This window comes from Nothobranchius furzeri, chromosome 13 (genome assembly GCF_043380555.1).
Source record: "Nothobranchius furzeri strain GRZ-AD chromosome 13, NfurGRZ-RIMD1, whole genome shotgun sequence".
Lineage (NCBI taxonomy): Eukaryota > Metazoa > Chordata > Actinopteri > Cyprinodontiformes > Nothobranchiidae > Nothobranchius > Nothobranchius furzeri.
The window spans coordinates 50,124,795-50,150,486 of NC_091753.1; the positions used below are offsets into that span (position 1 = coordinate 50,124,795).

The 25,692-nt window shown below is 41.2% G+C and overlaps 1 protein-coding gene across 3 annotated transcripts in view; it reads left to right on the forward strand.

Moving 5' to 3' along the window:
- Positions 1 to 25,692, forward strand: part of alcamb (activated leukocyte cell adhesion molecule b) — a 65,974-nt gene that overhangs the window by 31,568 nt on the left and 8,714 nt on the right. For all 3 annotated transcript variants that reach the window (XM_015951121.3, XM_015951122.3, XM_054742526.2), the window contains exons 2-9: positions 19,552 to 19,658; positions 19,848 to 20,061; positions 21,778 to 21,842; positions 22,266 to 22,350; positions 22,496 to 22,669; positions 24,872 to 24,993; positions 25,067 to 25,199; positions 25,547 to 25,659. In XM_015951121.3, the coding sequence (XP_015806607.1) occupies positions 19,552 to 19,658; positions 19,848 to 20,061; positions 21,778 to 21,842; positions 22,266 to 22,350; positions 22,496 to 22,669; positions 24,872 to 24,993; positions 25,067 to 25,199; positions 25,547 to 25,659 (1,013 nt within the window). The remainder of the gene's footprint in view (positions 1 to 19,551; positions 19,659 to 19,847; positions 20,062 to 21,777; positions 21,843 to 22,265; positions 22,351 to 22,495; positions 22,670 to 24,871; positions 24,994 to 25,066; positions 25,200 to 25,546; positions 25,660 to 25,692) is intronic.

The window sequence follows — 25,692 nt, forward strand, 5'->3', positions numbered from 1 at the left end:
TGAACACTCTCAACCAATCAGAGAGCAGCACTGTTTTCCCACCTTTTCCCTGCCTGTTGGAGGCCTGCAGCTGTACTCCTGTTCAGTGTTGCCAACTCAGCGACTTTGTCGCTGTTCCTAACAACTTTTTGACCCCCCCTCAACGACTTTTTTTCCAAAAAGCACCTAGCGACAAACCTAGCGACATTTCTCAGGACCCGTTGCTACTTTTTGTAGAACTTTCTTGTAGATATTTCCCACAGATTAGCAACAAAAACCATTTGCACTCTGAACCGTTCTTCCGGGAGTAAGGACAGAGAACTATAATCTGCACATGTGCACGAGAACTGACAATCATAAACCGTTTTCGGCCGGGCTGATTCGCCGAAGACAAATGTACAGTTGCAGAGCTGGAGACCACCGATTTACGTCTGCTGCTGCAGGCTCACGCTTCTACTAGAGACGGCACAGGCGTCAACCTGCGATCTCTGGTTCTGCAGCCGTCAGACACTTTGCCTTTTCCTGCATTTGGCAAATAAAGTCAACGGGAGTTTCAACTACCGTCCCGTTTACACACACAGCTCTGTGGCTCATCTGAATTTCCTTCAGTGACACAGAGATGGTTATACCATGAGACACCCGCTCCCTTTTGCTCGGTGCGCCGTTATTATCACGATGGAGAGAATACACAACAGAGAAGTTGAGAAACTATGATGTGTAAAAAAACTGCTTTTTAGGAAAATGTCCGTGAGAATGAGGAGAGCAGGAGGTCTGAGTTATATTCTACAACAGAACTGTTTGGATCACCACACCATATCTGTCTTAATGTCACTTTATTGTTACTTTTGGAATTTATTGTACATATCAAAGCAATTTGTTCCATTTTAATCATACTAATTAATAACTTTAACACAAAGTTTTTTTTACGCCCTTTTAGTCCCATATATATATATATATATATATATCTTTTAGATGCGATGGGGAAAATTAACGGCAATGTGGCGTGATGAGATCATCTATATGTAAATTAGCACATGACGCCGTCTGGCGACATCTAGCGACTTTTGGGGGGGACTTCAGCTACTTTCAGTCAAAAACAGTTGGCAACACTGCTCCTGTTAATGAGAGAAGCCTTTAAATATGTCCTTCAGAAGTGAAATTGGACCTGTCAAACTTCTCATCACCATTCAAAAAGTACTGCACTGATTTGAAAAATTCAAAAAGCGTGGGTGGCAGAAGGCTTTCGTGGTCATGTGTGTGGAGTCTTGTGTGCTTACCACAAATGTTCTAGAAGATATGAGGAGAACATTTCAGCTGTCTGTCAGACACAGGTGCCTTTTTTTAAAGGGGTTTAAATGGAGGAAAGCCTCCTTCTGGGGCTTGTAGCACAGAAATTTAATACCAACAGCAAAACTGAAGACAGCACTTTGAAGCTGACCAAAGAACCTACTAAATTTGAGAAAATCATTAGTGTACTATAAAAGGTGTGATCGGTGGAAATTTTTGTTTCAAGATGTCATAAATCATGCATTTAACAGGGCTCAGCTGCTCAGAAGTCATTTCAGACCTCTAAAACGTCTCATCGCCATTCAAAAACTGCTGCACCTATTGGAGAAATTCAAAATGCTTGAGCGGCAGAAGGCTTTGATGGTCATCTGTGTGAATTTTTATGTGCCTACCATGAATTGTCTAGAAGCTATGACGAGAACATTGTAGCTGTCTGAAGCCGATCGGAGGAGAAAATCTCTGTTCCTTTAACATGGGTTTCAATGAGACAGAATCAGGGTCTTTCCTCCTTCTGAGGCTTGTAGAGAAAGAAAAGTAACACTTAAGGACAAAATAAAACCCATTCTGAAAAGCTGACAAAAATTCTTACTTTTTGAGATATAATTTGTTTCCGTACTCTAAACGGTCTGGGTGTTGGAAAGAGTTGTTTCCAGAAACTGTGAAGGTCAAAAGTTAGTGTGGAATTTTCAGTTTAGAGTGGTGGAAAGCATTTTTTTTTTATTTAAATATTCTCAAAGAAATGAACCGTACGACCACAATATTTGGAGTACATTCATGAATTATAGCTCAAAACAAAGGTATATTTGTAAGCTGTAAGCCAGCGTGCGTCTCATTTCAATGAGACCTATGGTTCCCTCGGGACAATGCCAGAAATGGACCAAGGGAGGGTCACCGCTCCTATCTTTCCCCATTATAATTTTTGTGATTTTTTCTGAAAATGTCAAGCCGTGATTTTAGAAAAACTAATAGGTATCAAAAAGATTTTTTAACCAATAATAGCTGAAAGTCTTGTGAGTTTGTTGAAACTTGAATGAAGTCTCTACGTTAAAGTTAAACTATAAGAGTAAGAGTTCAAAAAAGTGATAGGATTTAGCTGAAAATGGAGCAATCCTATTCATTTCGATGGGACCAAAATTCGCAGAAAAAGCTGAATATCTCAAAAAGTATAAACGATTTTAGTACCAAAAGTCATTGCCGGCATAAGCTGAACGAGCTGAACGTTTTGACACCAAAATTGTGTAACTAGTTGAAGAGTTGTGGAAGTAGTTAAATGCCAAAAATGTACAGAAGCAGAATAATAAACTATAATAAAGAGAAACAGGATCACTATAGTTTGAATGCTCATTCAAACAATTAATGTCAGTCAGTATCACACACTCTTTTCTGGCATAAAACTAATAAATGTGTTAGACTTCAGAGGATGTTTCTTATGGAAGTTATAGATAAGAATCCATAGGGAGTGGATCACTTATCAAAAAAACAAGAACAGAGCCAGAAAGGCCCAGTTTAGCTGAGCTGTAGAAAACAACAGAGCCTCTGGGAAACTTTGTGAGAAAAGGAAAGCTTTGTCTCATTTTCCTGCCCATGGATTGACCTTCTTTATTCAAACTGAAGGTCAGGGAGTTACAGAGTCACATCTGTAGTGGCTGGAAGCAGATGGTCTGTTACAAATCAGGGGGAGCTGTTGTAAATATGATGCTCAGTTTTAATAATGTGGCTTTTGTAAACCCTGAAGTGCAACAATAATGTCAAACCTGTTGCTTATATTTTCGAAACAGACATTATTCATAAAGAGTATTTTAAAAATATAAATGACAAATAAAGACAAAAGTCCACTTATTACTTGCTGTCTGCTCTTGACATAACAGTCAATGGAGTTTTGATCGGATCACGTTGCTTTCAGAAATAGTTAAAATGCTTTTTACCATCAAATTTTCTTTAAGTCAAAGAATTTTTCAATAAAATGAACTTAATCACTAAAAAAGAAAATGGCATCCCTGAATAGCTATTACATCCATTATTTCTGAGACATACTCAAAACAATTAACATCATTCTGTTGGTTTAGCTGTTGTAACACTGATATTTTCATTTTAATTTTCATGCACAAATATAAATTATGAGAGAAAACACAAACAGTAAAAGTACAAAGTGTTCTCCGCGTTGTTTAATGCTTTGAGAAGTCTGCTTGGACCAAGTCAGGCTGCAGGTTAGCTAGTTAATTATCCAGGTTATCTGTCTCAATAGTGAGTTTGCAGACGCCCTTTATTTCACTGGCACAAACGATAACTCTTAACAGCATCTCTTAATTTCCCTCTGGGATTAATAAAGTATCTTTGAATTTGAATTGAATTTGAATCTAGCAAGAGAAAAGTACCGTAGAAAGAAATAATGATGCTCCCTAACCCTTTAGTGGCCAAATCTCCAAACATCCGATTTTATTTTTTAGTAGCTGTTTTTCAGTGTTTTAGTCACCATAATTTGCTTGAACTGGGAATTTAAGGGTTCCCTTGACTCAGGGATAAATGTTCACCAATATTTGCCATCTTATTACATAATCAGCCATTGTTAATTCATTTGTGTACCCAATTATTGAGCAGGGACGCTAAAAGGATGCAGCTGCTACTGCCAACCAAGCTCGGTCACTTTGTTCGGAGAATCTCTTACTACTCTCGATTCCAAGGTCATGCCTGAAGACGAGGGGCGATAGGGCTTTCGCCATAGTTGGCCCAAAGCTCTGGAACCAGCTTCCACTTAGCATAAGAGCCTCTTCCTCTGTGGAGGTTTTTAAAACTAGGCTGAAAACCCATTTGTATGATTTGGCTTTTAATTTTTAGCTAATTGCATTTTTATACAATAATTTTATTGTAATTTTTGTGTTTTAGTCCTGTCTTATTTGACTCCTATGTTCTATGTTTTTATTGCTGTGAAGTGCTTTGATGACGTGTATTGTGTCTGTAAAGCGCTGTACAAATAATGTGAGTTGAGTTGAGCCAACCCAACAGTGCATCTTTGTTTATATTTAAGTGAATGAACTCTTCTTACTGCCATTAAAAATATGTTTTTGAGGTCCATTTATCTAGAACAGGGGTATTCAATTTGGTATCCAGCATGTTTTAGTTTCAACACACTTGATTTCAATCAGCAGGTAATCAAAAGGCTTCTGCAGAGCCTGATGAGCTGCTGCAGAGGTGATTCAACCACTGAATCAAGTGTGCTGGAGCTGAGAAACCACTAAAATGTGCTGGATACTGGCCCTCCAGGCCTGGAATTGAACCCCTGACCCAGAGTCGCATAGCTGGCAACTGTTAAAAGTGGTTATTGGGGTAGAGGTGGGGATACACCCTGGACAGGCCACCAATATATCACAGGGTTATATAAAGACACACAACTATTCACACTGCCACCTTAGGTCAATTTAGTCATCGGTTTGCCTAACATGCATGTTTTAGGAATATGGGAGAAAGCTGGAGAAAACCCGTGAAAGACTGAGGATAAACGTGCTCAAAGGTGCTGGCTGGAAATCAAACTCCACAGAAGGTGCCCAGATTTCTAAAGGTTGACGCACCAATATTTATCGACCTTAAGTGAGAAAGTACGATAAAAAATGTAATGGTTTTTAAATGGCGACATTTGAGATTTAGGGTATACCTCGAAATCTGAAACTGACCCGTGCTTAATCTGCATGAAGAATCCGATCCAACACAGTTGTTAAAACCACTCCAGCATGGATCACAGCAGTGTGCTAGCTGACTCGCAGACCTTGATCTGCTGCCAGCAAGGCTGCAAAGTTTGCTGCCTACCCTTAAAAGTTGTACATGCGTCCTCATTACGTTTAAAACCACTCGGCTGTAAACACTGATTCTTTTTCCTTTTTTGCCTGCTGGTTCTTGACAGACAAAAAAAAAATACAAGCTGATGGCTTTAGTTTTATGCTGTAAAGACAGTGACAGACAATTACATCGGGAAAGAAAGAGCAAAATTACAGAGTACACAGTGCTGATGCTTGGATTGGTGCATCCGCGGTCGGCCTTCTACAGAGAAAGAAGCCATGTGAGAGGGATGTTGCACAAGCCACGCTGTCAGTTATCCATCAGTGACATGATTACACCTTTTCCCTCAAGAGAGAGACAGATATAGTGAGAAGGTCGTGTATTTTTTTTAATGTCTCTCTCTTCAGGTAGCTGGTGTGGAATACATCCGGAGCTGATACCAAAGCAGAACTACAATACAGTCATGTGCCTGTCATAGTCTGCAACGTATGAGCTGCCGGTGTGTGTGCAGAGTTAGAGTTGTGAAAGCAGCCGTCTGTGCAGCTCAGATGGTGTCAGATAGATCCAAGGATGCTTTGGGGATTCTGCTTAGACTCCTCAGCTCTCCAAAACCCTTTGTTGCCTTCACGTGTGACGACAAGTATATTAGGCAGCGAGCACTTAGGAGATTGAGTGTATTACATCGCTGATCCCTCTCATTTGGGGTTCTTGATGCGGCTAATCAAAATTCAGCACTTGTTGAATTATTAAAGAAAATACAAGGACGAAAAGCAGAATGTCATGGAAGGTTAGGCTTTCTTTGATTTCTTTCTCCTTAGGCAAGTTGAGTTCACTACAAGAATCTGGCCTTTCTTCAAGTATTATTGATCTAGCCGGAGTGGTTCTGTTTGACCCTCAATGCCGGACTGCCTCTGAAGCAAGGCTATTTGCCATCAAGTCTTTGTGGACGCGCGCCATGGGATCTCCATTCACAGCACAATCCTCATTTTCAGCACTTATTAGTTTGGGCCTTGGCTTTCTTTAGGATGTTTTAGCTGAAAGGCACGTTCACACTCAGACACACACAAACGAGAGGTAGGTGTAAGGTAGCAAAACAGGGTTATAGAGGCTATTGCTGGGAAGAAGCAGATTTCCCTGGTGAGCTGCTATCTGAGCTGTTGTCACCCGTCTCTTCTCTTGGATAGAGGCACCTTAATCAGGAACATGAAAGTATTTCCTGTGGATCTGCTTTCTGTCTCTGTCAGTCATTTGTCTACTGCTTGATTTGCCTTTAGCTAGAGCACTTCCAATTTTATTTTTGTATGAAAGCTCTTCTTTCATACATAAAGAAGAAAAAAACGAGATGCAAGTTATTTTTTACTCGTAAGTCTTAAGTGCCCGTCTGTGATTCGTAAAAACACAGGTGTAGTGAACTGAATTCTTTTGTCCTGAAAAACAGCTGGATTCTCGAGAGATTTTGTAGAGCGGTCTGGAGAAAATCCATCTGCAGAGCTCTGAGCTTTGTGGCTGGAGGCTGTAAAAGTTGACCAGTTAGAATCTGTTATGGCAGATGCTTCTAGCAGAAGTGGAGAATAAATCCAAACCGAACCAAACAAAAAGAAGAAAAGAATAATTTATCCCAATGTAACCAACAGCCTTCAATCCATTAATCTGATTGGGTGATGATAACTTGCGTTTTTCCCCATGATTTATTGCAAAGCTTTGCAATATTCAAGTTTACCTCTAAAAAGTGTGTCTCTCTTTTATCTAATGATACAGCATACACTAGTTTTCCAAGCAGGATCCAACAGCTCTACTTGAAGTGAATTACAAAACATCTTCATTTATTTCTATTGTTGAAATATTAGGATCCAGGCTGTTGTCTCTATTAGGGATTACCAATCGAAGGGGACCACCATGACATATGGGGTCCCCCAAGGCTCAATTCTAGGACCACTACTCTTTAATCACCATATGCTCCCCCAGGGTCAGGTCAGACTTAGTAACAACATAGCCTATCATAGCTATGCTGATGACACCCAAATATATCTAGCCCTATCAACTAGTGACTAACAGCCATTGGACTCACTCTGTCAGTGCCTAGAGCAAGTTAACAACTGAATGCAGTCAAACTTCCTTCAACTAAACAAAGACAAGACTGAAGTTATTGTCTTTGGCAACAAGAAGGACAGAATGGATGTTATTGCTCAGCCAGACTCCAGGGGAGTAAAGACAAAAACCCAGATTAGAAATCTTGGTGTTATTATTGACTCTGACCTGAGCTTCTCTGGACATATTAAGGCTATAACTTAATCAGTGTTTTATCACCTTCATCAGATATAAAGAGTCAGGTCTCATGTCCAGACCAGACTTAGAGAAAGTTATTCATGCTTTTATTTCTTGCCGGCTGGATTATTGCAATGGTCTCCTAATTGGTCTTCCCAAAAAAGCTGTGAAGCAACTGCAGCTTGTTCAGAATGCCACTGCTAGAGTCTTAACATGAACTAAGAGAATGGAGCACATCACTCCTGTTCTTAGATCCCTACACTGGTTACCAGTAAACTACAGAATAGATTTCAAAGTATTTCTACTAGTTTATAGATCACTCAATGGCATGGGGCCAAAATACATGTCCAATCTAATTCTTGTGTACACACCCAATAGGGCTCTGAGATCCCTTGGAAACAATCAGCTGGTAGAACCTCAGGTCAGAATCAAACACGGTGAAGATGCTTTTAGTTACAATGCAGCTCACACATGGAATAAGCTTCCCCGTGACCTCAGATCTGCCCCAACCCAAGTGTTGTTTAAAACAAAACTAAAAACCCTAATGTACTCATCAGCCTTTAAATGAATAGTTTCTTGTGTTGCGTCGTCTCCACTGTAATCTGCGCTGTACCTTTGTCTTTTCCTTTAGCTCTAAACTATAATTCTATCTGTGTATTTCAATTTGTGTTTTTATGTGTTTTCGTATCATGTCCTGATAACTATAATCCACAAGGAATGGCCTTGCCTTGCCTTTAAAAGGGGTTTCACATCTGGTACTGCTTGGCCCGGCCCACATTACCATACCATACCATACCATACCATACCATCAGGGTCCGAAATTAACACTCGCCAAATGCGAGTAAATTGCTCCATTTGGCGAGTAAATTTTTGAGCTCTACCTGCCACCTGGCGAGTAAATGTTTGCACCAAATTAGTTATGATTATCAGTCATCTTCCACGGATTTCTGATACTCCTCCCGCCTGCATGCAACTTACACAAACGTACGCGAAACGTGAATGCCGCATCCAACGTCATTTCCACCTATCCCATTCAATCAGTTTATCAAGTTAGCCGTTAGCTTCGTGTTAAAACTAGCGGTGAAATGTGGTGGTTTTTAACTGGAGTCAGCCAGCCTTTCAAAAGAAAACTCGTCGAACTGGAAGAAAAACCACCAGGACCAGTGGCAACCAGAAGATTTTGTGAAAAGTGGCTAACTGGAGACGGCGGAGTCGTGAGACAGGCTACATTATGATGGCCACGTAGCAATGCTGCCTTTCACAGACAACTGGCCCTCGGCATTCTTCAAATATCCAAAAAATGCCCATACTTCCGACTTTGTCTTCTTTGAGGGATAATAAATGTCCCGAGTGCTGCCGTCTCCTCCTGCCGTTATTTCAGCTTTAGCTTAAAGAAAGTTTTGGTCGTAAACAATAAAGTGTGCATGTGCCGCCGGCAACTTCCAGCAGATGATACGGTGGCTGGTATGGGTCACCGCGCCTACACCGCAGCCACGGTAATCCACCGAGATAATATATATATATATATATTTTTTTTTTTTAAACAAGACTGTTATTATTTATTGTCAACTTTTTTACCGGGGTTTACTGCTACACCGGTTACCGTGACAACCCTAGCCCTGACACACTTTCAGATATTCTCATGGTGCAGCTGTGTTCTCCAGAGATCAAGGACTATGACCCAAATGAGGCTGTGATGCTTTGGCACAAAGACGGTGTCAGAAGCAGGAGGCCAGACTTCATGGACAGAGAAAACAAGGAGTCTGACTAGATTTCAATGAAAGAGTTCATAAAAACATCTCTAAAAATAAATAAATAAATAGTAAAAATGACAAAGAGTTGTTTTCCTTATTAATTGATGTTTTAATTATTTTGTCACTGTTTGGAATCAACATAATATAGAATTACATGCTTTAGGTAGATCTAAATCATTTAGAATTTTGGCCGGTAAAAAATATGTTTGGCCGGTAGATTTTCATCATCTACCGGCCAACTTGGCCGGTGAGTAAAAAAATTTAATTTCGGACCCTGCATACCATACTATACCGTACCATAGTTTATTTATATAGCACATTTAAAACACAGCATGAGAGCTGCCCAAAGTGCTGCACAGGCTAAACTAAAACACAACCAATCTAAGATTGCATATATTGTTTTCATGCCTAGGTGGCCTGGTACTTTTTTATCTACTAGCGGGTGGTTTTTTTTTTTTTTTTTTTTTTTTTTTTTTTTTTTTTTTTGTGGTCCTTATTCTCTGGTGGTCCGCTCAGGGCTGGGCCAACACGCCCACTGTGACTGATTGACCGGCTCAAATACACGCCTACTGTTAGGGGGAGCCTCCGATTGGCAGATAGACTCAACTAGTGTGGGCCTACAGCATGTGCAATTCATTATCATTCGTTATCGCCTGTGACTGAAGCTGCGGCAGCTCTCTGAAATTTACAAATGAATTAATCAGAGATTTCAGGAGAAAGAGTTTTCAGGTAATTGTGGTTCTTCTAAGAACTGCAAATCTGCCCCAGCTTGTACAACAGTAATTGTGTCATCTCTACAAATCACTATTTTCCACTTAACATACTGTGGAAAAGTATATGACTATACATCAGCTCTATAAGATCTAGATGATCCAACAGAAATCACCCCGAAAAAAAGGAAAAATTTCCATTCACAATTACATGGAGGGGGCAGAGCCTAAAACATGTTCTGCAACCAGCCACAAGGGGGCTTCTGCATTAAATTCCTTTATCAAATAGTACACGCATGGTGTGAAATACATACAGGGTATAGCCTGTAGTTACTAATAATATTTTTTAATCTACAGATTCAGACAACAACATTATAAACCTAAACTCAACATGTGTTAAACTCCCAGCACATCCCATTATGCCCTCATCATATAGATAGCTATTAGAGCTGATTTTTAATTTTGCTATACATTGTGTGAACGTGCATGCAAACATTTGTCATGGTGAAATCCCCGTTCACCTGCGTGCGTTGTGAGGGATTACCTTATCTCACGAAGCAGCAGGAGCTTCGCTGTCTGTAAGTCAACGTGTGTGATTAGTTCTCATTCTGTAATAGTGTAATCTTCAGAGATAATGCCTTTTCCTTAATGTGCACTCTTTTAAAGTTCTCTGAGACGCTGTTCGCTTTATTTGAATATAAAAAAAATCAATTTAAATTTTAAATGCAAGGAGTATATTATGCAGAACAAATGATAACCTTTTCCATCACTGTCATGCTTGTAGTGTAGCCCGAAACTTTTTGCTGTTTTATATTCGGTCTAGCAGAATTTCCTTCTACTTCGTGCACAGACTTAATCTTTGCTAAGTCCTGACTAATATTCAAGGTATTTTATTTTATTTTTTTTACCCTGACCATTACATTTTCCATGCACCAACGCATGCACATGTAGCACATAATCACGACGCTGACAGATTATTTTTGGCACCCTAAATACCTCCAAAAATGAAATGTACCAGGATGTCATCAAAGTTGACACATATGCAAAACACGTCCCCGTGTCTTGCAAAGAGAGCTCATTAACAGCCCCCTCTGTATGTATTCACAATGTCTCCATTAGCCTTTTTTCCCCATCTCGGTGCGGGCAATCATTTCTGCTTGGATCAGAAACCTGCACGTTTCATTAGATTTCCATCAGAGAGACAAAATAGCAGAGGGTGGGATTGCTCCATCAGCATGCTGCGTTCAAACCGGCCGTGTTTCAGGCGCATCACACCCAAATTTAGACAGAGAGAACATGCAGCTGCATCACAGCTGATTCCATAAAACTTCAACCAACTCTACAGTTAATCAAGTTTTCGTTAATAACTATGAGATTTATCAGCGCTTGCCTCGACTTTTACAACACGCTCACATCTTTTTACTTTACTGAATTAGAGGAAGAGATTCCTGGCGTCACGGATAATGAGGAGAATCAGTGCAGGGAAATCTTGTAGTCTTGTTGACAAGCGGTGGAGCTTATCTGTGTTTGCTGAAGTAAAAAAGCCCTGTAAAACTGTCAGCCAGCTGAAATGTGGTGATGTTTTGTTTTGTCCCATGCTGTCACCAGTAAATGTCGCCAAGTCTCATTGGAATGCAGCGGCTGCATCTATGTGGGTGAAGTCCTGCGGTAGTCGCATGTGCTTCTCACGGTTTTATTGGGTGGGTTACTCCGCTTTGATGCTCACATGAGTTGTTCCTGCTCGGTGGACACGGCTGTCAGTGCTGATTACAGTCACCGCCACAGATTTATTCCACCTCACGCCAATGCTAACCCCCTTGTTCTTTTATGTGCCTATACGGTTACCTCACGTTTTAGGTGCACAAAACTCTGCTCAGTTTAAACCAACAAAAATTTTGACTTTTTTATTACTTTAGTCTTTAAAATATGGTTTAAGATGAAATTAATTAATTAATTAATCCAAAAAAGTGCACAAAAGTACTTTAAATGCCATTAAATGGACATTGTGACCTTTTTAATGTGTTTATATTAATTGCTTATTGATTGTAGATCCTTGAACAGCCATTGTTCAGAGAAATCGAGTTTAAACCGTGCACAACAGCCAAGACCGAAGTAAAATGTGGTTCATGTTGTATGTGTTTTATGAACCTTCATATAACTAATAAAAATCTAGAGCAATCACGGGGAAAAAATTAAGATCAAAGTCGTAAAACACAGAACAATCTTAAATGTTGTAATTTGTAAAGAAAAAGATGTTAAAATGCCTCAGAGGCCAAAAATGTGAAGAAATGTGATCTCCAGTAGAGGTAAAGGCCATTCGTGTCTCTAGTCTGTAAAGTTTTACGGAACCTTTAACTGTAAAAATGGAGACTGTTTTAAATAACTCTATAAAATCACACATGGTTTCATACATTCAGTCACTTTGTGATCAGGTGCAAAATAAACTTTCAGTTAATGTTTATTTCAAAACATAAGGTGATGTTTGTCAACTAAAACAGTATTTCCAAACCGAATAACATGTCAGATGGAAGCAAAAGTGAGTTTTAGATCATAACAAGATGTAAAAACTGTTGAAGAAGCAGCCTCTGGACTGGACTGGATGCAATCACAGCTTGGGGCTTTTGTGATTTGAACGAGCGTACCTCGTTTATCAGAGAGCTTCAGAGTTCTCCTAACTACGGTGGCAGAGTTATCAATCTTGTCATGTCATCTAAGTCACTGCAAGCAAAGTGAATGCATTTCCCATATGTCTAACTAGTCTTTAAAGAGAAACATGTGGCCACAGGGCAGTGGCGCCATAGCAGTCGCAGAAAAGGCAGAAACGGCTTCAAAAAGCCAGTTTAAAATAAATTTGCTTGCTTTTTTCCTCGTCCTTCTTCACGTTTGACAGCTCGTAATGATGACAGACAAGTGAGTTTAATAATAGCAGAGTTACTTACTTGAGGCAGTCTGCTTGGCTGAGTTAGATCTTTAGCTAAGAAACACATCACAACAACTTCATGATGTTGTTTAATGCTCTGATTTGTTTCTGACACTTGAGAACTTTGGCTGTAACAAGTCTGAGAGTCGAATGCAAGCTGTCGTGTGTTTCTGCAGCCGCCACATCAGCCTAACATCACATTTAATTGTGTAAACCGTCCCTCAGGGTCCCATTTGTTACTCCGTCCTAATGTGGACAATAGTAGCCACGGGGAAAGTATTTACTTTCATTCAAATGAGGATCACGCACGCAGAACGTGAATTCACTCCAAACTCTGCAGCTCGCTGGCGAGTAGCGAGTAAAAGGCCATTGCAGAACTTTTCGACTGTGTAGCAGTGTTTTGTTTTCCGTGTGAACAGAATAATCTTTATCTAATTCCTGCAAACACACACGCATGCCTCGTCACAGACTCAGCAGATAGGGGAACGGCTGGCCACTGCTTAATTCTCCCGCACCCAACTTGTGGTGAGCTGCTTTAGCTGTCAGATGTATGCTCGCACACGCCCACTCGCGCATTTACCTAAGCCTGAACTCAGAGAGGTCTAAAATGTAAATCGGAATGCCAGGAAAGTGAGCAACACCTCATTTTCAGGCGGGACGTGGCAGCCTCCTCTTCCCTGCAGCCCTCTGGCTCCAACTCCTCATCGCAGCCTGTTGAGACAGTTCTCCTGGCACCCTCCTCTCATCCCTCACTCACACACTTTATATTCATGGGAATTTTTTTTTTCTTTTTGGAATAGAAATCAGTCTGAAAGAGAAACTGTAAAAATTATCTGAATGCGAAACAAAAGGAGATTGAAATTTCGAAGAAAGGAAGGTAAATAAAGCATTTTTAGTCCAAGGATAAGACATGTCCTGTAAGACTGACTCCAAATTATTTCCATATCCTCTCAGTACCATCTTTTTTGTATTAAAGAGCTGAAACCAAGGAGAATGCATGTTCAGGAAAGAAATCAGAGCTGCATAGATAATGTCTTCCTCAACACATTCCAACAGGAAATGCAAATTATGTGCTCCAGGTTTCTGAGTCCAGGTAATTTGTACAAATAATATTATCCATATTCCTAATTTTGCACCACTGAAAACGTCAAAATACACCAGAAACAGCACCATCAGTCTTCTATAGGGCTTCACTTCAGCATAAATAGCAGGTATGTCCAAAATATAATTTGGGAGAGAAGAGATTGACTTTTGTTAGATTCATACATTATTTACTTTATTTTAACTGCATGGTAAATTACACCATAAAAACTGTAGCACTCAGACGTTAAAAGCTGTGATTATTTGCTCTGACTTGCAAATGACAGATCTCAGAAAGTAGGATTAACCTGCACATGTTAATACTAATGAGTAGAGAAAAACAACAGGTTTTTCCATTGTTAAGGAAGGCTTCTCACACACCTCTGATGTATTTAAAACACCTTTATACAACCCAAGAAAATAAAGTCCATAGGATGAGGGTGAAACTTAGAACTCACCAGTCCGCTACATTACAGCTAATGCTAACATCTTCTCCGGCTCTGGAGTTTTTCGCAATCTTATTAATAGCTTGTTCTATACTTCCTGTTGTTGTTAACAGAACTGATAAAACATGAGGCTATTTGGTTTAGTACTGTCTTGACATAACTTGTTTACAAATCCTTCACAATCATTTTTGGCCCTAAAGCATCCAGGTAGAGTATCAAGAGTAGTACCTTCACCACAAACCAGCCATATAATGCCCTATACATATGGACAGCTCTCTGGTGGAGGCGCCAATTTTATTTTTTACTATCGTTATATTAGTAATTAATTACAAAAGAAGATCAAACAGTAGGGATGTGTATTGGTGAAATTGTGGCAATACAATATGTATCACGATACAAGGGAAACGATATAATGTGCATATTGCGATACATTCAGTCAGACGTTAGCGATATTTTTAGACTGAATTTATTGTAGGAAAATTCAATAAACTGTACAAACTGATACTTAACATGTTTAACATGAGGTATCTGAACCATAACAGAGGGATTTACATTTCAGTGCTGGAATCAAAACCCATTGCACACTGCTGCCATCTAGTGGTCGGCGTTTGAATTGCACCAAAAAAAAGAACATACACAAATGTTTGCATGTAAATTCTTCCAAAAATTTGATACACAGCTTTTGAATGTTGATATAATATCACAGGAAAAAATATTACGCTTTATTGCCATATCGATATTTTCTATGCACAGCTTTTGAATATCGATATAATATTGCTGGAAAAAATATCACAATATATTGTCATATCGATATTTTCTTACATCCTTATCAAACAGATTATTATATATATTTCATAATAATTATCATTTCAAATTTCATCTTTAAAAGGTTAACTTCCTTTATACTGCTTCGTGTTTGGTGCTTAATTCAAAAGTTGTTAATTTATTTGCAGAATAGGCAACTGCTTAGGGTGTTTGTTGGCATTAATTTGGCAACACGATATATATATATATATATATATATATATATATATATATATATATATATATATATATGTATACTTATATCTATATCACAACACAGGGGAGACAATACAACATATCGTGATACTAAAAGCCAGACGCAATTTGCAAGACTGAATTTAATTGGGGAAAATCAGGCCAGGCGGTTCCAAGACAAATTCGGAGTTATCACAGGATCTTGTTTTTCCCTCAGAATGAAGGTGGTAAAAGCTACTGCCACCTAGTGGCCAGAGTTTTAATTGCACCACACAACTTCTGTGCAAGCCGCAGTTTGGCCATAACGAACACCATGTTCGAACATAAGGATGCCCATCGGTACACTTGGTACCAGGGCAGCCTAGGTCGCAGGTCGATGATAGACTTTGTAGTCATATCATCTGACCTGCGGCCGTATGTTTTGCACACCAGAGTGAAGAGAGGAGCGGAACTGTCAACTGATCACCCCCTGGTGGTGAGTTGGATCAGAAGGCAGGGGAAGATGCCGCGTAGACCTGGCAGACCCAAATGCATAGTGAGGGTCTGCTGGGAACGCCTGGCAGAAGAACCTGTTAAGACGGTCTTCAACTCCCACCTCCGGCAGAGCTTTGACCGCGTCCCGAGAGCAGTGGGGGACATTGGCTCCGAGTGGGCCTTGTTCCATTCTGCGATTGTTGAGGCGGCTGTTGCTAGCTGTGGTCTTAAGGTGGCCAGTGCCAGTCGTGGTGGCAACCCCCGTACCCGCTGGTGGACACCAGAGGTTCGGGAAGCCGTCAGGCTGAAGAAGGAGGCCTACAGGGCATGGCTGGTCTGTGGGTCTCCTGAGGCAGCAGACAGGTGCCGGATAGTCAAGCGGGGTGCAGCAGTGGCAGTTGCCGAGGCAAAATCTCGGGCGTGGGAGGAGTTTGGTGAGGCCATGGAGAAAGACTGTCGATTGGCTCCAAAGAGGTTCTGGCAAACTGTCCGGCGCCTCAGGAGACGAAGGCAGCAACTCGCTCACACCGTTTACAGTGGGGATGGGGAGCTGCTGATGTCAACTGAGGCTATAGTGGGACGGTGGAAGGAATACTTTGAGGAGCTCCTCAATCCCACCTATGCGCATTCCGAGGAGGAACCAGAGCCGGGAGACCTGGGGATGGACTGTCCAATCTCGGGGACAGAAGTTGCTGAGGTAGCCAAACAACTACACAGCGGTGGAGCCCCGGGGGCGGATGAGATTCATTCTGGGTATCTCAAGATTATGGATGTTGTAGGGCTGTCATGGTTGATACGTCTCTGCAACATTGCGTGGTCATCGGGGGCAGTTCCTGTGGAGTGGCAGACCGGGGTGGTGGTCCCCATCTATAAGAAGGGTGACCTGAGGGTGTGTTCCAACTATAGGGGGATCACACTCCTCAGCCTCCCTGGAAAGGTCTACTCCAAGGTACTGGAGAGGAGGGTCCAATCGATAGTTGAATCTCAGATTGAGGAGGAGCAATGTGGTTTTCGTCCTGGCCGTGGAACTGTGGACCAGCTCTATACCCTTGCAAGGGTGATGAAGGGGGCATGGGAGTTTGCCCAACCAATCCACATGTGTTTTGTGGATTTGGAGAAGGCTTATGACCGTGTCCCCAGGGGCACCCTGTGGGCGACGCTCCAGGAGTATGGGGTGGGTGGCTTTCTGTTAAGGGCCATTCAGTCCCTTTACCAGAGGAGCGTGAGTTTGGTCCGCATAGCCGGTAGTAAGTCGGACCTGTTCCCGGTGAGGGTTGGACTCCGCCAGGGCTGCCCTTTGTCATCGGTTCTGTTCATTACCTTTATGGACAGAATTTCTAAGTGCAGCCTTGGTGTGGAGTGTGTCGAGTTTGGTGGCAGGAGAATCTCGTCTCTGCTTTTTGCAGATGATGTGACCTCCTAGCTTCGACGACGACGACACACAAAAGAAAATACAGTAAAATTTTAGATGTAAATCCTTAATAAAAAATCAATACACTGCTTTTAAAAATCGTGGTTGTCGTCGTCTTCCTCCGCTTATCCGGGTCCGGGTCGCGGGGGCAGCATCCCAACTAGGGAGCTCCAGACCGTCCTCTCCCCGGCCACCTCCACCAACTCCTCCGGCAGGACCCCAAGATGTTCCCAGACCAAATTGGAGATGTAACCTCTCCAACGTGTCCAGCTTTTAAAAATCAATTCAATAATATAACAACTCAAGATATCGAAATGTTTCAGTATCAATCTTTTCTTACATTCCTACAATTGCACAACTTGAGTCTAGGGCTGCAACAAACGATTATTTGGATAATCGATTAATCGGATGGGGTCTCGACACGATTAATCGATTAATCGGATTACATAGGGACATTTTTAAAAACTGCTAGGGAAACGTTATTTTTCTCCTTCCTTCACTTTATTAAACACAACATTATTAGAAAACAGTTCAATAGCAGAAAAACAACATGCCATCACCTAAATTGTCTTATAAGGTGTATAGACAGAGACCCTAAGCTACACCTATCTGTGACCTAAAATGCTTGGTCCAAGTTAAACAGCTTAAAGAGCAAGTCAACCCCTACCAGAGTCTAACTCCACTCCTGCTTTATGTTTGAAAAATGCAACACATGCTGTTGCCTGGCAGACCGAGAGGGCGGAGCCGCTAACAAATACACACACACTCAGGCTCACGACAGCATTGTGACATCATAATGTACCAGTTTACATCATATCATACTTCTTAGCCAATAGCGGTGGCAGATTTAAATTCAAATACAGTGCAGAGTTTTTACCTGACAACGGCACAACACTGCCAGTTTTAGGCAGAATATTTAAATTTGAACTAAGATGCACTGAAGTGCCAAATTATTGACGACACGTGTCTGCAGCACGATTAGACACTCGTTTATTTAGTTTATCAGCAAAAAAAAGTTTATTTGGGGGTGACTTGCTCTTTAAGGGCAATTCTCATCTGTTTTGTTTGATCTCATCCGTAGACATTTATTATAACTGGGGATGTCAAACAACTAATTTTTAAATGTAATTAAACATAGGCTGTGAATTAATTAAAATTAATCACTACCGTATTTCCAAAAATGACTGAAAAATACCAACTAAAACAAAAGTAAATGAATTGAATGCCACCCTCCTTGTGATGATGCCCTGGGCAACTGCCATAAAGTCACATCAAGAAATCCTGCTGATCATTCCAATGATCCCAAATAGACTCACATTAGGCCACATGAAAGCAACTGAACCCAAAAATATATTAACCAGTATATAACTGCACTCTCACACAACACGCCTGCAGCAACAGTTAGGACTCCTCCCTCCCTTTTAAAAGCATTTTCGCTTCTGAGGACATTGTGGTTGTAAAGCCACATGTTAGTAGTCTGGCCCCGGTGTGATCAACCAGTTTCTGCGGGAATGTGACGGCGGAACCGGTTCGCAGCGGCGCGAGTCCCCCCCCCAACCGCCTATCTAATAGCGTCGCGCTTACAATTTTATGGACTTTTTTATACGAGCTTAGGGCATGTCTAGCCTGTGTAATAATCCGGGGCTTGGGTGAATCACTTTTGAAAAGTTTTTAACTTACCCGGACACAGAGCTCTCTCCCTCCTCGCTGATGATTCTGACATGCTTGCGTTTAAGACGCTGCATCATCACCGTAGTATCCCCGCGCCATGCTGTCTGACCTACAAACGTTGAATGTCTTCGCCTGATTTAACTGAAAATGCTCGCAAACTTTAGAAGTTTTTACTTTTTTGGAGTCCCGCTGCTTCTGCCATGTTCCTCTTACAAACACCTGCCGGCTCTCCACCGGTCTGCGCGCAACGGCGGGCGGGAGGGGAGGGGGCTTTTGGAAGAGTTGCGCAACACAACGAATCGATGACGCAATTCGTTGCCAACGCTTTTAGTAATCGATTTTCATCGAATTTATCGATTCGTTGTTGCAGCCCTACTTGAGTCTTCATATTTTCCTTTCTATACTGCTGACGTTTGTTCTGTATGGGTTGGTTTCCTTCTGACCTCTCCTCCTCTGCTGACTTTCTCATCTAATGTTTCTCATCAAGTTTATTGATCTTGATGACGTTTGCATCTCTGCCTCCTTACCTTTCATATATGCTTGGCTTCTTGCCTTTTTTTACTCATACAGAATAACAGGACCTCTCTGTCTTGCATCAGAAATCTTGACTCTTAAAAAACACAAGACCAACATCTTTATCCTAACAAGGGGGAAAATATATGGAGAAAAGATAACCCATAATAACAGATTTCATCCTCCTGCCAGAGATTGTTTACGTTGCAGCATGATTATTATTTTTCCTAACAGAAAAACACGTTGATGTTTTTTCTCTCTTTTTCCACAGTTGCAGGTCTTGACAGAGTTACCGGCCTGTATGGACAAACGCTGGAGATTCCCTGCAATAATGGAGCCGTTAAAACGGAAGACATCCTGTTAGTTAAATGGAAATATGTAAGTCACAGTGGAGGTCAATGAATTCACAATGGTGGCATCAATCTGACAGCCATTCGACATGTCTGAACCACGCCTAGTCTGAGTGCATGTGTAGCGTGCATTAGAGCCTAAGACTCTGTGCTTTTATAGGAATTAGAGGCCAAACGTGACAGATAAGTGACCCATCCGCTCTGCTTTTCTCTCCAGGACAAAGGGCAGGGCCAGTCTGGAGACCTGATGGTTCTCAACAAAGGCCATGATGCAGTCGTCTCTTCTACAGATGACTACAAGAATCGAATTAGCATGGCTAAAAACTTCAGCCTGCTGCTTTCAGGAGCCAAACTGAGCGACCAGAAAACATTCACCTGCATGGTGGCTGTCTCAGACATCACTGAATACCCTGTAGCCGTGGTCATCCACAGTGAGTGTTCTGCATTAGAAAGAAAGAGGTGTCTCTGAGCTAGTGCTAAAAGAGCTGAGGAGATTAGGTCTGCTGCAGGAGTTTATTAGAGATTATGTGTTTGTATGTGCAGAATGAGATGTTAAAAAAGAAAACAAAGCCTATTTCTCACCACTCAAAATGAAGCTAGGGAATAAAATGGTTTTTTTTCCTCATATAAAACATTTATGTAAGGAACATTTTAGAATGAAGAATTTACAGGCAGATTTATTATTAAAGTATATTAATTCATTTATTAATGAATCGCCTTCTACCCCAATTTTCTGCATCAGTCCCCAAAAGAAGAAAGACAGGGAAACACTCAGATAGAAAAGTCCGTCAGTCCTACCTCACATTGTAAATTAGAATTTATGGACTCCTCCATCTTGGCTCACAACTGCAGCAGGCTGTTTAGCACCCAGGAGAGAGCAGAGCGTGTCTCGGCAAGTAGAAGCTAATCGTTAGCATTGGCAGCTCCACAACATGGAAGCTCTCCTTCCTCTGAATGTTTTAGTCAAAGCAGCAATGAATTTAAATATCTTTCAAATAACTATTTGGTTTTTTGTTTGAAAGTTGTTAATAAAGGTTTGAGAAAAAAGTATCACAGCGACCAGCGTCCAGGCATGCGTTGCGATCGATTACGCAATGCTCCGTGTCTCAATTCGGCAATTATTTGCACACTTGTTTACCACGCACTCAAAGTCTTACAGCACACTTTCTCCAAGTGCACTTCGCTGAAGACCGCAGGGCACAATGCGAGTAGAAGGGATAGGGCCATAGTCATTGTTTAACATCTATCCTTCCCTCCATACTTCCTGGTTCCAGAACCAATCATTTTTGAGCCTGTGGTCTTGCCCCAGCAAATTCTGCTGTGCCGGCATTTGTAATTTGACACCAGTTGGCAAAAAAGCAGCAGTGTTGTGGCCAGAAAAGTTAGCCAGTAAAAGGAGCAACCCAGAATGTATTTCTTGTAACCCTAAGAAGCCATGGCATCCTTTTGTTTGACTCTAATATTGGGTAAAGAAGGCTAGAGGCTAACATTGAGCTAACAATGCTAACGGTGAATTAGAACAGAAAGTCGGCTCTAAAAATATCTCAAGCTACTTTTTACATTTATCACTTCAATATAGTGAAACATATTTATCTATTCATCTAGTTAATCTCTATGACTCGTCTTGAATATTCTGGCGGTGAGCCGTAGTTGGCAACAGCCATGATGGAACAGGAGTGCGGGGAGTGGCTGAGAGCAGACTCTTGTTTTTATACATAGGTCGCAGTACCCACATTTGACCACATGATGTCATTCTTACTTCATGCACCTTTTAGCTAAAGTTAAACAGTTATAGTTTTAATGGTGACTTTCTGAGAGTCTCAAATAAAACCCACCCAGCAGTTCTTGCTTAGGTCTGATCTGAAGTTATCTGGTCTAACGGGTCACAAATATGCTTTTCGAGGGTAAACGTCCTGGACGACATGTTTCAAAGAGCATTCATGCAGGACAGAGTAGTTGTATTTGTTGTGGATTTGGAGCTTCGCATGCTTCGCTTTGCACAAAAAAAAAAATCTTTAACACTACAGTGAAGCAGAAAACTGGAAAGGCATAAAATGGTCTCCTGGAGGTGCTACCGTGACTGACAGGAGCATCCGCCTTGCCTTCATGAACACCCTTTTCATTAATGCATTTTTTATATTTTGCAGAGTCGCCTGCAGGCGTGGGGATATCTGACATAGCAGAAGCGCTGGAGATTGGCAAACTAAAGAAGGTGGAGTTTTTTTTTTATTATTTTATAATAAATACTGCTTATACATACATTATTTTAAGCAGGAACTCGCAGAGGGAAATCCCCGACTTGTGCTAAGGTTTCCTGAGACCTATAACGGAGACCATGAATGTTACTACAGTAATGAGTTCTTTGAAGTGATTCTCATAAATTAGTAAAGAGCAGAGAACCCCAGCACAGCAATTAGAATACTCAGAGGATTGGACGGGATTTAGAAATGCTTCAGGCATTTCATGGTCTGCTGCGTGGAAAACTCTTTGCTTCCCAAATGCTGTGGAGGCCGTTAAAAAAATCACATTTGCTTGCATGTTTGGTCATTTAACGTGATTAATGTAAGGTAGGTTTTTTTAGTGGAGTTTTATGCCTATATTTCTCAGGTTAGTTTATTCATTTTTCCTTCCACAGCTGGGAGACTGTGTTGCACGAGATGCTAATCCAGCTGCTAACATCACATGGTTGAGGAACAATGAACCTCTGGCTGATGGGAAAGGTGTGCATTCTTCCCCTACATCATATTCGTGAAGGACAGCGGACTTTGATTTTTAGAAACATTTCACACATCTTAGCAACAGCAGGTGTGAAGAAGTATCTCTGCAGCTGTCAGAGTTAAGCTCAGTGCAGTGTTTTGTGTCCAGGGATTTCCATCAAAAGCTCTGTGTTGGTGGACCCCGATACTGGCCTGTCCACCACGGTGTCCACGCTGGAGTATTCTGCACTAAAGTCTGACGCGGGCGCTCAGTTCACCTGCAGCACTCAGCATCCTCTGGGCGAAAAGCTTGTGTCTTCTCCTGTCAATTTCACCATCACCTGTAAGTCACCAAATTCACTTTGTGGTACTGTTGGATGAAATGGAGCGCATGTTGTGACGCTGCATCTCAGAATCATAAAGTACAAATATTAGTCAACACACACAGAGGATAGAAGACTCAGAAAGCCTCTTCAGTCCGTTATAATTAAAGATAGACAATTTAATGAAAGAAAATGTTAGAATTTGATAAAGATTAGGATCCGGGTTTGCAGCAACACTTTAACAGAGCTGCACAGCAGTTGGAGCCCTTTTTGCAAACATATCAGTTGTTTTCTCGCTGAATCAACTAAAAGAAGCAACAACAGAAGGCTTGCTCAGACTTGAAAACATCAAACCGTTCAACATCTGCTACATTTTTACACATTTTAAAGTCAAAACAGAGCTTTGGTGATGCAGCAAAGTAGATTTGTCACCTTCTTTTTTGTCCCATTACAGTAACGTAGTGCCTCGGTAATGCGGTTCGGGTGTGGGGGTGCTACAAAAGGTTGAGCTGTTTATTTTTCTCACCTTTCTCTCTTGATTTTCTGCCAACTTTAGCGTTAAATTTTGTGGCAGACAGGAAGTGTTTCATGGTGTCTGAAGGAAGAGCGTGCTGTTTTAAAGTCTCGTCTTTGTTTAAAATAGAAACAGGCACCAACAGCCACACAAGTCCCAGTTCTGGGGACTCAGCGGTGGTAACTAGCCGCTGTGGAGCTACTCGCCCTCCAGGGCAGTCTGACTCACCAGATGTCGACTGCTGCTACGAGCTTCCGGGATCTGGTAGCCTCCCACGGACTGTAATGTTTACCATTTCCTAAATCTTCTTTCACTTACTGGAAACAAGGACCTCAGCATGGCAGCTTGCCCGCTGCACATGTTGAGTTTATGTTGGATCAGGTCACCCTTTGGTAAAATATATCAGAATATATCATTTTATTCTGGTTTCTGTAGGTTAAAAACATATTTTGGTCAGTCTTGTTTTTATTGTAAAAGTAATACATTATTTTTAGCTTGACCCAGAACCTGAACAACCTCTGTTCTGGGAAATAGAGTTTATAATTTATTACTGAAGTGCTAATGGCTAGGGCGCAGCAAAAACCAAGATGCTTATCAGTCCTCGTCCTTCGTTTTCTCTTCCTCCTCCAATTATGCACCAGAAACTCTGTGGTGCAGCTTTTCAAAATAAGAGCATTGAAAGATGCCATTAACAGTTTATTATGACTTTTGGTTCCTTTACCAGATTATTTTTTAGTTATTCTTGAAAACTCTTGACTTTTTATTGCAGAAGTTTTCTTTTTTAATTTTTAGGAAATAGCAGGAAATACATTTCATAATAATTTTGTTTGGTTTTGAAGGACGTAAAGTCTGTGTTTAAAACCTGTTTTAGACACATTTAATCTGTTCACAGAGCCATCTACAGAGGATTAGATACTGATAATAATAATAATCATTATTATTATCAGGTAAATCCAAAATATTTTAAATGGTTGAGAAATTAAAATATTTATGAATACAAAAAGATAGTTTTCACATTTTCTTACTTTGCCCTTTATTACAGTGGTAAAAAAAAAGTACAATAATAATTGTATTAGTTATTTTAACTTTTACTATTTAAGAATTTCCAAGTAATCAAAAATCCCTTCATTTGCACACAAACCAGTGGAGAGAACGTCCAGATGTTTACTGGCTGCACCACAGGCCCAGAAAATTGGGCGTTCCTTCTGACAGGCACGGCTATAAGATTACAGCTGATGGACTTTTGGGCTGATGCTGAGCTGTTTCAGCATCACATCACATCATAGCTGACCCATGAGAAGAATAACGCAAACACTCTGCAACTGTTCCCAGGAGAGGCGTTTGATTGTTTATTTTTCCCTGTTTTTATCTTTTACTCAAACTCTCTTGGTTCCAGCCAAAAAAACAACATTGATGACACGTTTTATGGTGTGAATTAAAAACAGTGGGTCTAAAAATTGAAGTGGCCCTGCTCGGTTGGGGGTGAAGTTTCCTGAAAGAAGTTATTTTGCCTCAGAGCAGAAACACGGAGCATTGAATGGACTGATTGCTCGAGTGCCTCCGATCGTGACAGTAATTCAGCCTCCTCCTCGGCTGAGTCTAAAGTTTGGTCAGAACCTGTAGAGGACAAAGTTTGAGCTCTTTGAGATGGGAGACGACTCACACACACCTCCTCTCTGACTTTCCACCCTCTGTTTTTCCTGCACAGACTCCACAGAGCACATCACACTTAGGGTCAGCCCTGAGAGTCCTGCAGAAGGAGACAACGTGACTCTGACTTGTGAGGCAGACGGAAACCCAGCTCCCACCAGCTTCAACTTTTACATCAAGGTAAACACAAGAAATGCTCTTTAAACACTCAGAAAAACCAACTTTGTCTTTAATGACTGCTCGTCTTTGGCAGGGAGAAGTGGTGAAAGCGGAAAATGCAAACAAACACACCCTCACCCACGTCTCACGTAACACCACTGGTCTCTACAAATGCTCACTAATTGATAACCCCTTAATGGAATCATCCAGGAACATCACCGTCAACTGTAAGGATTCCCAAAAATGATTTCTTTTTTAACAAATGACTGCAGTTTAACCTCACACCTTCAGTATATTCAGCATAATTTCCCAGAATGCCTGCAGACCTATTTAGCACAATGAGAGAGCGAGAAGTGTCAGTTAGACGGGAGGAATTCCTAATATCTCTCTCTGCCAGACTTTCCTCTGATTTGTGGGGAAAAGTGTTGTGTGTCAGCCTCTCTCCTCCTAATAAGCTGTGTCTGCAGGGCTGTGAGCCAAGTGCAAAGTTGTGTGGTTAACAACAGAAATGTTTCAACCCCCGTCAAACCCCCCAGCCCTGAAACACCCTTTCAGCATCCTCTCCTCTTCTTAGACCTAGACATCAATTTAAGCCCATCTGGGAAGATCGTCAAGCACGCTGGCAAGGCCTTGAATATAACTCTTCAGATTGATTCTTCAGAGAAACCAGCGGTCTCCTGGACAAAGGTAAAAGCAATCTTCCACAGAGCACGGCTCGAA